Source organism: Panulirus ornatus, chromosome 3, assembly GCF_036320965.1.
Source record: "Panulirus ornatus isolate Po-2019 chromosome 3, ASM3632096v1, whole genome shotgun sequence".
NCBI classification, from domain to species: domain Eukaryota; kingdom Metazoa; phylum Arthropoda; class Malacostraca; order Decapoda; family Palinuridae; genus Panulirus; species Panulirus ornatus.
The window spans coordinates 97,419-113,682 of record NC_092226.1 but is presented as its reverse complement, the minus strand read 5'-3'; the positions used below and the strand labels follow the sequence as shown (position 1 = coordinate 113,682).

The window sequence follows — 16,264 nt, the reverse complement described above, 5'->3', positions numbered from 1 at the left end:
GGAGAGATAGCCAGAGAGTATTATTAAATAACGTGATATTGATAGGGACGTGAAAGAGAGACTTTTGGATATTAAGGTGCTGAGAGAGGCAACTGGAGGGATGTCTGATGGCTATCTAGTGGAGGTGAAGGTGAAGATTTGTAGAGGTTTTCAGAAAAGAAGAGAGAATGTTGGGATGAAGAGAGTGGGGAGAGGAAGTGAGCTTGGACGTAAGGAAGTACCAGAAGAGATTGAGTGCAGAATGGAAGAAGATGAGAGCAAATGATGTAAGGGGAGTGGGGGATGGAATGGGATGTATTTAGGGAAGCAGTGATGGCTTGCGCAAAAGATGCTTGTGGCACGAGAAAGGTGGGCAGTGGGCAGATTAGAAAGGGTAGTGAGTGGTGGGATGAAGAAGTAAGATTGTTAGTGAAATAGAAGAGAGAGGTGTTTGGATGACTTTTGCATGGAAGTAGTGCGAATGACTGGGAGACGTACAGAAGAAAGATGCAAGACGTCAAGAGAAAGGAGCAAGAGGTGAAAAAGAGGGCAATTGAGAGTTGGGGTGAGAGAGTATCATTAAATTTTGGGGAGGATAAAAAGATGTTTTGGAAGGAGGTAAATAAAGTGCATAAGACAAGAGAACAAATGGGAACATCAGTGAAAGGGGCTAATGGGAAGGTAATAACAAGTAGTGGTGAGGTGAGAAGGAGATGGTGTGAGTATTTTGAAGGTTTGTTGAATGTGTTTGATGATAGAGTGGCAGATATAGGGTGTTTTGGTCGAGATGGTATGCGAAGTGAGAGGGTCAGGGAGATTGGTTTGGTAAACAAAGATGGGGTAGTTAAAGCTTTGCAGAAGATGAAAGCCAGCAAGGCGGTGGGTTTGGATGGTATTGTTGTGGAATATATCAAAAAAGGGGTGACTGTGTTGTTGACTGGTTGGTAAGGATATTCAATGTATGTATGGTTCATGGTGAGGTACCTGAGGATGGCGGAATGCATGCATAGTGCCATTGTATAAAGGCAAAGGGGATAAGGGTGGGTGTTCATATTACAGAGGTATAAGAGTGTTGAGTGAATGGGAGCAGGGGGGTAGAAACCCTTCACTCCTTGTATTTTAACTTTCTAAAAGGGGAAACAGAAGGAGTCATGTGGGGAGTGCTCATCCTCCTCGAAGGCTCAGATTGGGGATGTCTAAATGCGTGTGGATGTAATCAAGATGAGAAAAAAGGAGAGGTAGGTAGTATGTTTGAGGAAAGAAACCTGAATGTTTTAGCTCTGAGTGAAATGAAGCTCAAGGGTAAAGGGGAAGAGTGGTCTGGGAATGTTTTGGGAGAAAAGTCAGGGGCTGGTGAGAGGACAAGAGCAAAGGAAGGAGTAGCCCTACTCCTGAAGCAGGAGTTGTGGGAGTATGTGACAGAGTCTAAGAAAGTTAACTCTAGACTGATATGTGTAAAACTGAAAGTGGATGGAGAGAGATGAGTGATTATTGGTGCCTATGCACCTGGGCATGAAGAAAGATCATGAGAGGCAAGTGTTTTGGGAGCAGCTGAGTGTGTTAGCACTTTTGATGCACAAGACCAGGTTATAGTGATGGGTGATTTGAATGCAAAGGTGAGTAATGTGGCAGTTGAGGTAATAACTGATGTACATGAGGTGTTCAGTGTTGGAGATGGAAATGGTGAAGAGCTTGTAGATTTGTGTGCTGAAAAAGGACTGATGATTATGAATACCTATTTCAAAAACAGATATATACATAAGTATACATATGTAAGTAGGAGGGATAGCCAGAGAGCGTTATTGGATCATGTGTTAATTGATATGCGTGTGAAATAGAGCTTTTAGATGTTAATGCGCTGAGAGGTGCAACTGGAGGGATGTCTGATCATTATCTTGTAGAGGCGAAGGTGAAGATTTGTAGAGGTTTTCAGAAAAGAAAAAATGTTGGGGTGAAGAGAGTGGTGACAGTAATTGAGCTTGGGAAGGAGACTTGTGTGAGGAAGTACCAGGAAAGACTGAGTGCAGAATGGAAAAAGGTGAGAGCGAGGGACGTAAGGGGAGTGGGGAAGGAATGGTATGTATTTAAGGAAGTAGTGATGGCTTGCTCAAAAGATGCTTGTGGCATGAGAAGCGTGGGAGGTAGGCAGATTAGAAAGGGTAGTGAGTGGTGGGATGAAGAAGTAAGATTATTAGTGAAAGAGAAGAGAGAGAGGCATTTGGATGATGTTTGCAGGGAAATAGTGCAAATGACTGGGAGATGTATAAAAGAAAGAGGCAGGAGGTCAAGAGGAAGGTGCGAGAGGTGAAAGAGAGAGCAAATGAGAGTTGCGGTGAGAGTATCATTAAATTTGAGAAAGGTGTGTGAGGTGAAAAAGAGAGCAAATGAGAGTTGGGGTGAGAGAGTATCATTAAATTTTAGGGAGAATGAAATGATGTATACTGGGGTCAACATGCTGTCAATGGATTGAGCCAGGGCACGTGAAGCATCTGGGGTAAACCATGGAAAGTTCTGTGGGGCCTGGATGTGGAAAGGGAGCTGTGGTTTCGGTGCATTATACATGACAGCTAAAGACTGAGAACGAATGTGGCCTTTGTTGTCTTTTCCTTGCGCTACCTCATGTGCGTGCAGGGGAGAGGGTTGTCATTTCATTGTTGGCGGGGTGGCGACGGGAATGAATAAAGGCAGCAAGTATGAATTATGTACATGTGTATACATGTATATGTATGTATACGTTTAAATGTATACGTATGTATAAGTGTGTTCGTGTAGACGTGTACGTTTATACATGTGCAAGTGGGTGGGTTGGGCCATTCTTCTGTCTGTTTCCTTGCGCTACCTTGCTAATGCGTGAGACAGCAACAAAGTATAATAAAAATGAATAAAAAAAAATGTTTTGGAAGGAGGTAAATAAAGTGCGTAAGACAAGAGAACAAACAGGAACATTGGTGAAGGGGGCTATTGGGAAGGTAATAATAAGTAGTTTTGATGTGAGAAGGAGATGGAGTGTGTATTTTGAAGGTTTGTTGAATGTTTTAGATGATAGAGCGGCAGATAGAGGGTGTTTTGGTCGAGTTGGTGTGTGAACTGAGAGGGTCAGGGAGAATGGTTTGGTAAACTGAGAAGAGGTAGTGAAAGCTTTGCGGAAGATGAAAGCTGGCAAGGTGGCGGGTTTGGATGGTACTGCAGTGGAATTCATTAAAAAAGGGGGTGACTGTGTCGTTGACTGGTTGGTGAGGACATTCAATGTATGTATAGTTATGGTTAAGTGCCTGAGGATTGGCAGATGGCATGCATAGTGTCACTGTACAAAGGCAAAGGGGATAAAGGTGTGTTCAAATTACAGAGGTATAAGTTTGTTGAGTATTCTTGGGAAATTACATGGAAGGGTATTGATTGAGAGGGCCAAGGAATGTACAGAGCATCAGATTGGGGAAGAGCAGGGTGGTTTCAGAAGTGGTAAAGGATGTGTGGATCAGGTGTTTGCTTTGAAGGATGTATGCGAGAAATACTTAAAAAAAAACAAGTGGATTTGTATGTAGCATTTATGGATTTGGAGAAGGCATATGATAGAGTTGATAGAGATGCTCTGTGGAAGGTAATGAGAGTATATGGTGTGGGAGGCAAGTTGTTAGAAGCAGTGAAAAGTTTTTAGTGAGGATGTAAGGCATGTGTACGAGTAGGAAGAGAGGAAAGTGATTGGTTCTCAGTGAATTTCGGTTTGCAGCAGGGGTGCGTGATGTCTCCATGGTTATCTAATTTGTTTATGGATGGGGTTGTTAGGGTGGTTAATGCAAGAGTTTTGGAGAGAGGGGCAAGTATGCAGTCTGTTGTGGATGAGAGAGCTTGGAAATTGAGTCAGCTGTTGTTCGCTGATGATACAGCGCTGGTGGCTGATTCAGGGTGAGAAACTGCAGAAGCTGTTGACTGAGTTTGGTAAGGTGTGTGAAAGAATAAGGCTGAGAGTAAATGTGAATAAGAGTAAGGTTATTAGGTACAGTAGGCTTGAGGGACAAGTCAAATGGGAGGTAAGTTTGAATGGAGAAAAAGTGGAGGAAGTAAAGAGTTTTAGATATCTGGGAGTGGATTGGGCAGCGGATGGAACCATAGAAACAGAAGTGAGTCACAGGGTGGGGGAGGGGGCGAAGGTTCTGGGAGCGTTGAAGAATGTGTGGAAGGTGACAGCAATATCTCGGAAAGCAAAAATGGGTAAGTTTGAAGGAATAGTGGTTCCAACAATGTTATTTGGTTGCGAAGCGTGGGGTACAGATAAAGTTGTGCAGAGGAGGGTGGATGTGTTGGAAATGAGATGTTTGAGGACAGTATGTGGTGAGGTGGTTTGATTGAGTAAGTAATGAAAGGGTAAGAGAGAAGTGTGGTAATAAAAGGAGTGTGGATGAGAAAGCAGAAGAGGGTATATTGAAATGGTTTGGTCACAATGAGAGAATGAGTGAGGAAAGATTGACCAAGAGGATATATGTGTCAGAGGTGGAGGGAACAAGGAGAAGTGGGAGACCAAATTGGAGGTGGAAGAATGGAGTGAAAAAGATGTTGAGTGATCGGGGCCTGAACATGCAGGTGGGTGAAAGGCCTGCAAGAAATAGAGTGAATTGGAATGATGTGGCATACCAGGGTCAACGTGCTGTCAATGGATTGAACCAGGGTATGTGAAGCGTCTTGGGTAAACCATGGATAGTTTTGTGGGGCCTGGATGTGGAAAGAGAGCTGTGGTTTCGATGCATTATACATAACAGCTAGAGACTGAGTGTGAATGAATGTGGCCTTTGTTGTCTTTTCCTAGCGCTAACTCGTGCGTATGGGTGGAGGGGGTTGTCATTTCATGTGTGGCAGGGTGGCTACAGGAATGACTAAAGGCATCAAGTAAACCTTTCCATGGTTTACCTGAGACGTTTCACATGTCCTGGTTCAGTCCATTGACAGCACATTGACCCCGGTATACCACATCGTTTCAATTCACTCTATTCCTTGCATGCCTCTCACCCTCCTCTATGTTAAAGCCCCCATCACTCAAAATCTTTTTCACTCCATCCTTCCATCTCCAATTTGGTCTCCCACATCTCCCTGGGGACAGTGGAAAAAGAATATTCCATGTGTATCTTAAAAGGCAACTAAAAGGGTAGGGGCAGAGGGCTGAAAATCTTTCCCTTCTATTCTACTTTCCTAATGAAAGACCAGAGAAGAGGGGCCAAGTGAGGATTTTTTCTTCCAAGGCTTAGCCATCTGTTCTTGACGAATCCTCACTACTTCAGGAAATGGAGGATATGTATGAAAAAATATATAAATGTATATGTATGTGTATGTGTCTATATGTGTATGTGAGTGGATGGGTCTTTCTTTGTTTGTTTCCTAGTGCTAGCCTGCTAAAGGCGATCAAGTATAATAATAATTATATTTTTTCATACTTGATTGCCATTTCTCATTTTAGTGCCAGGAACAGATGAAGAAAAGCCACATCAACTCACATCCATATGTACTTCACCAAAACCACAGCTCCCAAGCCACAACCAGACAGCTTTCTATGGTTTACACCAGACACTTCAAATGCCCTGGTTCAGTTCAATGACAGCACGTTGACCCCTGTATGCTACATCATTCATATTTACTCTATCCTGTGAATGCCTTTCTCCCTCCTGCACATTCAGGCTCTGAGTGCTTAAAGCCTTTTTCTGTATCCTTCCATACCCAGTTGGTCTCACCATTGTCCTTGTTCCCTCCACTTCTGACACATATATCTTCCTTGCCAACCTTTCCTCACTCATTCTCTCCATATGTCCAAACCAATCCAATACCTTTCATTTTCTAGGTGAATCCATTCAGTAAGTGTCCCTATTCCCTCTGGGCACTGGATATCCTCCTGTTGATCCAAGATGCTGTTTTGGTTACTAATTTTCACTTGTTTCTGAGGTGCCTCACCTCACCTTTTTTTTTTTAAATGAGCATCATCCATGCTACCAGGGACAGGTGAGCCTCAATGTAGGTACTTCTGGGACAGCCCTGAGGGGTGACAACCTTCCTCGTATCCTTATTGCCTCACCATCACAATACCAAACTGGCTCCTGCTATCAGGCCGGCTCCATTAAAGACAGCAAGGCTAGGACTTAAATGAAATTTAATGAATGGGAAAAAGAAGAGACAAGGGAAAGTATTCAAGAATACTGGGGGAAGTAAAAAACCAGTCCTCTGAAATGTGCAATAGTTCTTATGGCATTGTAACATGTTTTGTTCATACCCAGAAGGTCCATGATGCTACAAACCTTGTCATCACACTGCCCCCACAATTGTAACCAACCCATCAAATTCAAATTCCCCTACTCTCTCCCCAATTACACATGCAAAGGAATTACACTTACCTTTAGTATGGTTCTAACTTCGTCTACTGAATGAAAAAGCTTTAAAAAAGTGTATTCTTCCTATATCACTGTTAACCCATCATATGTGTATTTCTTTAAAAAAAATTTCCACAATCTATAATTTCAGGATCAATACATATCCTATAATTATCAAAATAATCATTAACAGCTAAATCATGGCATATGTTGAGTTAACAGCCACTAATTAGCCTTTAACCCATTCACTGCAGCTGGTCAATACACAGCCTCTAATGTTTCTATATTCACCAAAGCTGGTATACATGAATCCTATATTTCAAAACTCTAATGTGAGATGCTTCCTTCAAATATCTATGATGAATGTTGGCTTTTGCCATGCAAGTATGTGTTGCCATGCCATGCAGCAAAAAAATATATTTCTTTACTAAGGGGGAGTATCTCTTGATAAAAAAAAATGTTGCTTATGATAAACACTTCTATCATTAACCATTATATCAAAATAAATGTTCATCTAAAGTATGTAAAGATATAATTGCCTAAGTGCTAGCACACACAGTTATGAACAGAATTGTACTGGTGTAATACAAGAAAGAAAATCTCAAATAATAACGAAAAGCTCATCTAGTAGTGATTCCCTTCTACCAACATCCACTGTCTTTAACTGTGTATAAACTGTTAGGGCAACTGTTCCCAAATGAGTTATATATTTTTGTAATCAGGGAAGAGAATCCTATTTGATGTTTCAAAAATGGGAAATGTATTTATCTATTTATTTATTTTGAGATCAGAAATTCAGAAATCAAACATTCTTTTATGCAACACAGACAATTACCAGTACTCATGTTTGCAAATTAGTCTTCCAATTGTAGGCAACTGCTGCTACCAATGGATAAGCCTCCTGTCTCCTTTATCATTACGGAACCTTAAACTTCGCTACATTCCACAGTACCACAACAGATCTGTAAGAAAATCATATAAATCTCAAAAAATTAATAATACAAGAATAAGTATAAAATTTCTGTCTACCAATAACCCTAAAACTGATATAATCACATTATGATGGACAGGTTTATTGATTATGCCATCAACTGATACAGTTTTTCCCATCCTGAAATAAAATCACAGCTGATGCTTGATTCTTCTATTTATCCACAGCTTTCAGTATAGTATATCAAATGCCTTTGTTACCTATATATATCTATATACATATCTTCATACTTGATCGCTGTTTCTTGTGTCAGCAAGGTAGCAACATGAGCTGAAAAAGAAATGCTACACCTGCTCATATCTATTCTCTAGGTGTTATGTGTATTGCACTGAAACCACAGCTCCCTATACACAACCAGGCCCCCACAAACCTTTCTATGGTTTACCCCAGACAGTTGATATTAACTGAGCAATGGAAACTGAGCTTACCACAGATACAACCTCACACCTGTTCTGGCCAATAGAATACATGATAGCAAGAAAAGGAAAGGGAAGGTAAAGGAGGAGGATTAGCCTCTCAATAAAAGAGCCTGAAGTTTTAAACAGTGGTGGATGGCCAATTCAGACAGCACATAATGGGAATAGTAAGTGCAGAGATAAAGAGCATTTTGGCGTTAAGAACTGCAATGGAATAGAAATACGCAATGATAACAATGAAGGAACAATCAGGATGGTAAGTGAAGCACTCCTTCGAGATGGTAAACTACTGGTAATGGGGGATTTCAATCATATAGAGCTAGACTGGTGGAATTTGGATCTCATGGTGATAGGGAGTCATGGAGACAAGTTTTTAAGACTACACAAGAAAATTTCCTACACCAGCATGTCATGGAGTGCCCTAGGATGAGAGGGATAGATACATCATTACTAGACCTTATATTTACTCCTTCCCTCAACTTCCTTATTTCATACACAATTCCAAACTTAGACAGCAACTTCTCACTCAAATCTACTACCGTGCTGTGTCATCAGCAAACGACAACTGACTTGCTTGCCAGACACCCCTCACCCCTCTCTCCAACACTCGTATTTACCTCCATCACCACCCCATCCATAAACAAATCATACAGTCATGATGACATGACACACCCCTGCTGTAGATCCTCCTTCACCTGGAAACACTCACTGTTCTCTCAACATATTTGCAAACATCCTTTACAATCTTGACAAAAACTTCTCACTGCTTCTAGCCTTTTCTTCCCTTACCAACTATTTGTAAGACCTTCCACAAAGCATTTCTTTCAACCCTATCACATGCTTTCTCTAGATCCATAAATACTACAAACAAATTCTTCAATTTCTCTAAAGTATTTCTCAGAACATTTTTTTGAGAGCAAATGCCTGATCCTCAAATCCTATACTACTTATGAGACCAGATTGTTCCTCCCCAGTGTGATGCTCTGTGTGTACCTTTAGCCTTTCAATCACCACTCTCCCATACAATATATCAGGTACAATCTATAAGCATACCTCTTCAGTACAAATATACAGGTACAACCTACAAACATACCTCTTTAGTACAAACCCTCGCTTGGTCACTCTTGGCTTTATACTGTGGTACTATACATGCATTCCATCATTCTCAGGCACCACCATACCATGATCCATGAGCATGTTGAAAATCCTAACGAACATATTCTAACTGCAATCCCTCCACTGCATGGCCACTTGTTGCATCATCTATTTGTTGATATCAACTGCCATGTTTGCAGTGCATCTTCATCAGTATCACTCTCATAGTGAACATGATAATAAATCTTCATTACTAGGGAGGTCAAGGGAGGTTTAAGGACTTTGTGCACAATAATCATGTACTAATTTACTTATCCATACTGGAATATATATGATTATACTCTATGAGCAATCATATGTGAAAATTAAATTTTAATTACCATATAAACTTATTACAATTAGATATACCTCTACCACTTCATCTAATATCGCTAAAAATGAGTGATAACATATTTCTGTAATGACAACAAACTATATAAGGTAAATATAAATGATAAATAAGTACTTCCTGAAGTAAGTTCTGAAGAGTAGCTAAAGTTAACTTTTATCATAATAAATACTTTTTCACAATAAAACGTTCCACACCAGATTTTGTATTACACTAACATTGCAGACCACAACCAGGAGCTATTTATCCTACCAATAAAAAGAGGTCTTTGATGCAGAAATATTTCAAAGTAACCAATAAGTTAATCAATTTTTTAGCAATAATGTCAATACTACACAATGAAGGAATCAATACCAACTTCTCCTAAATTTAAATCTTATTTCTGTAATGAAAAGATAATTACATTTTTAGCAATAATGTCAATACTACACAATGAAGGAATTAATAGCCACTTCCACTAAACATAAATCTTATTTCTGTAATGAAAAGATAGTTACATTTTTAGCAATAATGTCAATACTACACAATGAAGGAAACAATACCAACTTCCACTAAACTTAAATCTTTTTTCTGTGACGAAAAGATAATTGTATTTTTTTCGGCATCATTCATAATGGAAACCAATAGGGTTTCGGCATCATTCATAAAGGATACACAATAGGGTTAATCCAGAGAGTTATGTATGATATGACCAATCAAATTTGGTTTCGAAGAACAACTACTTCAAACATGGTAGTCAAATGGTTGGTTTTGTTTACCCTCAAACTCTGCCTTACATTCCTATTCTCCACTTTAACTGTACCCTATCATCACTCTTCATGTATATACTCGAATATCATCTTTATAATGACTTGAACAACATTAAAGACTTATATACCTGTACATTTCCCTGACCAACAGTTTGACCAGAAAACATAAAACACACAACAAATAAGATTCGAGTGTGGAACCCACCCGGTGCTGGTGGTGGTGGTGGGGGCAGCACCTCCTATGTCAACCTCTTCATAATGTCAGACATGATCATTGTCCTATCATCATATATAAATATTCTTTATAATAATTAAATAATAACTTAACCTCCAAGTAATTAATACGTGGTTTCATCTTAAGCAAAGGTGATACTCCTCGGAGACAGATGGAAACGAATGCATTACATTTGATGTAACCGTCACGCAACTTACTATAACAAACTCTATATATCACTCTTCTATATAACAAACGTAAACTCTATATAACACTCTTCTATATAACAAACTTAAACTCTATATAACGAACTTAAACTCTATATAACAAAATCAAACACAATATAACAAACTTTAATTCTATATAACAAACTTAAAAACTCTATATAATATACAAACTTAAACTCTATGTAACAAACTTAAACTCTATATAACAAACTTAAACTCTATATAACAAACTTAAACACAATATAACAAACTTAAATTCTATATAACAAACTTAAAAACTCTATATAATATACAAACTTAAACTCTATGTAACAAACTTAAACTCTATATAACAAACAAATTCTATATAATAAACTTAAACTATATAACAAACTTAAACTCTATATAACAAACTTAAACACAATATAACAAACTTAAATTCTATATAACAAACTTAAACTCTATGTAACAAACTTAAATTCTATATAACAAACTTAAACTCTATATAATAAACTTAAACACAATATAACAAGCTGAAACTCAATACAACAAACTTAAACTCTATACAACAAACTTAAACACAATATTACAAACTTAAACTCTATATAACACACTTAAACTCAATATAACAAACTTAAACACAATATAACAAACTTAAACTCTATACAACAAACTTAGACTCAATATAACAAATTTAAACACAATATAACAAACTTAAACTCTATATAACAAACTTAAACATACTATAATAAATTTAGATAATATAACAAACTCAAACACAATATAACGAACTCAAACACAATATAACAAACTTAAACACAATATAACAAATTAAAAACATTATAACAAATCTAAACAGAATATAACATTCTATTGATAAAGTACTCTAGGTAATGTCATATCACATTAACCTTAATCTCACTTTATACCATTCTGTAGATAAGATACTCTAGGTAGTCATATTACATTAAAGTTAACCTCACTTTATACCATTTTGTTGATAACATACTCTAGGTATTGTCATATTACATTAAGTTACCTTACTCTCACTTTATACCATTTTGTTGATAACATACTCTAGGTACTGTCATATTACAATAACCTTAACCTCACTCTATACCATTTTGTTGACAGCATACTCTAGGTACTGTCATATTACATTAACCTTAACCTCACTTTATACCGTTTTGTTGATAACATACTATAGGTACTGTCATATTACATTAACCTTAACCTCACATTATACCATTCTGTTGATAACATACTCTAGGTATTGTCATATTACATTAACCTTAACCTCACTTTGTATCATTTTGTTGATAACATACTCTAGGTAGTCATATAACATTGTTACCTTAACCTCACTTTATACCATTTTGTTGAAAACATATTCTAGGTACTGTCATATAACATTAAGTTACCTTAACCTCACTTTATACCATTTTGTTGATAACATACTCTAGGTACTGTCATATTACATTTACCTTAGCCTCACATTATACCATTCTGTAGATAACATACTCTAGGTATTGTCATATTACATTAACACTAACCTCACTTTATACCATTTTGTTGATAACATAATCTAAGTACTATCATATAACATTAAATTACCTTAACCTAACTTTATACCATTTTGTTGATAACATACTCTAGGTACTGTCATATTACATTAAGTTAACTTAACCTCACTTTATACCATTTTGTTGATAACATATTCTAGGTACAATCATATAACATTAAGTTACCTTAACCTCACTTTATTCCATTTTGTTGATAACATACTCTAGTTACTGTCATATTACATTTATCTTAACTCACATTATACCATTCTGTTGATAATATACTCTAGGTATTGTCATATTACATTAACCTTAACCTCACTTTATACCATTCTGTTGATAACATACTCTAGGTATTGTCATATCACATTAACCTTAACCTCATTTTATACCATTTTGTTGATAACATACTCTAGGTACTGTCATATTACATTAAGTTACCTTAACCTCACTTTATTCTATTTTATTGATATCACTCTCCAGGTACCAGCATATTACATTGAATTAACCTCACTTTGTACCATTTTGTTGATAACATGCTCTAGGTACTGTCATATTACATTGAGTTACCTTAACCTCACTTTCTACCATTTTTTTTTGAAAACATATTCTAGGTACTCTCATATTACATTACCCTTAACCTCACTTTATACCATTTTGTTGATAATATACTCTAGGTACTGTCATATTGTATTAAGTTACCTTACCCTCACTTTATACCATTTTGTTGATAACATGCTCTTGGTACTGTCATATTACATCAAACTTAACCTCACTTTATACCATTTTGTTGATAACATACTCTAGGTATTGTCATATTACATTAACCTTACCCTCACTTTATACCATTTTGTTGATAGCATACTCTTGGTGCTGTCATGATACATTAACCTTAACCTCACTTTATGCCATTTTGTTGATAACATACTCTAGGTACTTTCATATTACATCAACCTTAACCTTACTTTATACCATTATGTTGATAACATACTCTAGGTATTGTCATATTACATTAACCTTAACCTCACTTTGTACCATTTTGTTGATAACATACTCTAGGTACTGTCATACTATGTTAAGTAACCTTAACCTCACTTTATACCATTTTGTTGATAACATACTCGAGGTACTGTCATATCATATCTTTCTTGATAACATACTCTAGGTACAGTCATATTACATTAATACCTTAACCTCACTTTATACCATTTTGTTGATAACATACTCGAGGTAGTGTCATATTACATTAACTTTAACCTCACTTTATACCACTTTGTTGATAACATACTCTAGGTACTGTCATATAACATTAACCTTACCCTCACTTTGTAGCATTTTTTTGATAACATACTCGAGGCACTGTCATGTTACATAAACCTTAACCTCACTTTATACCATTCTGTTGATAACATACTCGAGGTAGTGTCATATTACATTAACCTTAACCTCACTTTATACCATTTTGTTGATAACATACTCTAGGTACTGTCATATTACATTAACCTTACCCTCACTTTATACCGTTTTGTTGATAACATACTCTAGGCACTGTCATATTCCATTAACCTTAACCTCACTTTATACCATTATGTTGATAAAATACTTTAGGTACTGTAATATCATATTACATAAACCTTAACCTCACTTTATACTATTTTGTTGATAACATACTCTAGGTACGTTACTGGTGGGTGGTGCAGCTACACTGTCTCCTGTGTAACGTTACTGGTGGGCGGTGCAGCTACACAGTGTCGTGCGTAACGTTACTGGTGGGCGGTGCAGCTACACTGTCTCCTGTGTAACGTTACTGGTGGGCGGTGCAGCTACACAGTGTCGTGCGTAACGTTACTGGTGGGCGGTGCAGCTACACTGTCTCCTGTGTAACGTTACTGGTGGGCGGTGCAGCTACACAGTGTCGTGCGTAACGTTACTGGTGGGCGGTGCAGCTACACTGTCTCCTGTGTAACGTTACTGGTGGGCGGTGCAGCTACACAGTGTCGTGCGTAACGTTACTGGTGGGCGGTGCAGCTACACTGTCTCCTGTGTAACGTTACTGGTGGGCGGTGCAGCTACACAGTGTCGTGCGTAACGTTACTGGTGGGCGGTGCAGCTACACTGTCTCCTGTGTAACGTTACTGGTGGGCGGTGCAGCTACACAGTGTCGTGCGTAACGTTACTGGTGGGCGGTGCAGCTACACTGTCCCCTGTGTAACGTCACTGGTGGGTAGTGCAGCTACACTGTCTCTTGTGTATCTTTACTGGTGGGTGTGCAGCTGCCACACTGTCTCCTGTGTAACGTTACTGGTGGGTGGTGCAGCTACACTTGTCTCCTGTGTAACGTTACTGGTGGGTTGTGCAGCTACACTGTCTCCTGTGTAACGTTACTGGTGGGTGGTGCAGCTACACTGTGTCTAATGTAACGTTACTGGTGGGCGGTGCAGCTACAGTGTCTCTTGAGTAACGTTACTGGTGGGTGGTGCAGCTACACTGTCTCCTGTGTAACGTTACTGGTGGGTTATGCAGCTACTGTGTCTCTTGAGTAACGTTACTGCTGGGTGGTGCAGCTACACTGTCTCTTGAGTAACGTTACTGGTGGGTGGTGCAGCTACACTGTCTCCTGTGTAACGTTACTGGTGGGTTATGCAGCTACAGTGTCTCTTGAGTAACGTTACTGTTGGGTGGTGCAGCTACACTGTCTCTTGAGTAACGTTACTGGTGGGTTATGCAGCTACAGTGTCTCCTGTGTAACGTTCCTGGTGGGTGGTGCAGCTACACTGTCTCCTGTGTAATGTGGGTGGTGCAACTACACTGTCTGCTGTGTAACGTTACTGGTGGGTGGTGCAGCTACACTGTCTCCTGTGTAACTTCGCCATGAACCATACATACATTAGATATCTTTACCAACCAATCATCAACAAGAGTCACCCCTTCCACTACAATACCATCCATTCCACTACAATACCATCCAAACCCAATGCCCTGCCGGCTTTCATCTTCTGCAAAGCTTTCACTATCTCATCTCTGTTTACCAAACCATTCTCCCTGACCCTCTCACTTAACACACCACCTCGACCAAAACACCCTATATCTGCCACTCTATTATCAAACACATTCAACAAACCTTCAAAATACTCACTCCATCTAATCAATTCATCACTACTAGTTATTATCTTCCCATTAGCCCCCTTCACTGATGTTCCCATTCGTTCTCTTGTCTTACGCACGTTATCTACCTCCTTCCGAAACATCTTTTATTCTCTCTAAAATTTAATGATTCTCACTCCAACTCTCATTTGCCCTCTTTTTCACCTCTTGCACCTTTCTCTTGACCTCCTGCCTCTTTCTTTTATACATCTCCCAGTCATTTGCACTACTTCCCTGCAAAAATCATCCAAACGTCTCTCTCTTCTCGTTTACTAACAATCTTACTTCTTCATCTCACCACTCACTACCCCTACTAATCTGCCTACCTCCCACCTTTCTCATGCCACAAGCATCTTTCGCTCAAGCCATCACTGCTTCCCTAGATACATCCCACTCCCCTTACGTCATTTGCTCTCACCTTTTGCCATTCTGCACTCGATCTCTCCTGGTACTTCTTTATACAAGTCTAGTTTTCAAGCTCACTTACTCTCACCACTCTCTTTTCCCCAAGATTCTTTCTTCTTTTCTGAAAACCTCTACAAATCTTCATCTTTGCCTCCACAAGATAATGATCAGACGTCCCTCCAGCTGCTCCTCTCAGCACATTAACATCCAAAAGTCTCTCTTCCAACGCCTATCAATTAACACGTAATCCAATAACGCCCTCTGACCATCTCTCCTACTTACATATGTATACTTATGTATATCTCTTTTTAAACCAGGTATTCCCAATCACCTGTCCTTTTTCAGCACACAAATCCTGAAGCTCCTCACCATTTTCATTTACAACACTGAACACCCCATGTACACCAATTATACCCTCAACTACCACATTACTCACCTTTGTTTATACACAAGTAGGTAAGCCTTTCAGACTTCCAATGGGCCTGAAAACACAATTTGGAAGCTGACACGTGTTTATCAAGCCACTCGGTCCATCACACTCACTCACAGTTTATAAATGAGATTAAGGCTGAGAAAGAAGTGTAACTCATCAAACTCTTCGCGTGACGACAATGGCGACATATAGCAGCAATAGGAGAAAAGTCATTGGAATCAATTTGGTTAAGTAGTATATTCATAGCAGGACTAGCAAAGGTATTGCTTAAGGCGTCGTCTACATCTTTTAACAAAACGAGCGACGTTCATTCAGATCATGGCTCATAGCGAAAC

The 16,264-nt window shown here is 38.7% G+C and overlaps 1 protein-coding gene across 6 annotated transcripts in view; it reads right to left on the bottom strand.

The window, feature by feature from the left end:
• Positions 1-10,317, bottom strand: part of LOC139759927 (uncharacterized) — a 50,976-nt gene extending 40,659 nt beyond the window's left edge. For 2 of the 6 annotated variants that reach the window (XM_071682562.1, XM_071682595.1), the window contains exons 1-2: positions 10,094-10,199; positions 7,162-7,288 (exon numbers count right to left, since the gene is read on the bottom strand). In XM_071682562.1, coding sequence (XP_071538663.1) covers positions 7,162-7,171 — 10 coding nt within the window. In that variant the 5' untranslated portion in view covers positions 7,172-7,288; positions 10,094-10,199. Of the gene's footprint in view, positions 1-7,161; positions 7,289-9,762; positions 9,919-10,093; positions 10,274-10,293 lie in introns of those variants that run through there. The other 4 variants (XM_071682589.1, XM_071682603.1, XM_071682570.1 and 1 more) reach the window with 4 other exon arrangements.
• Positions 10,318-16,264: the final 5,947 nt, after the last annotated feature.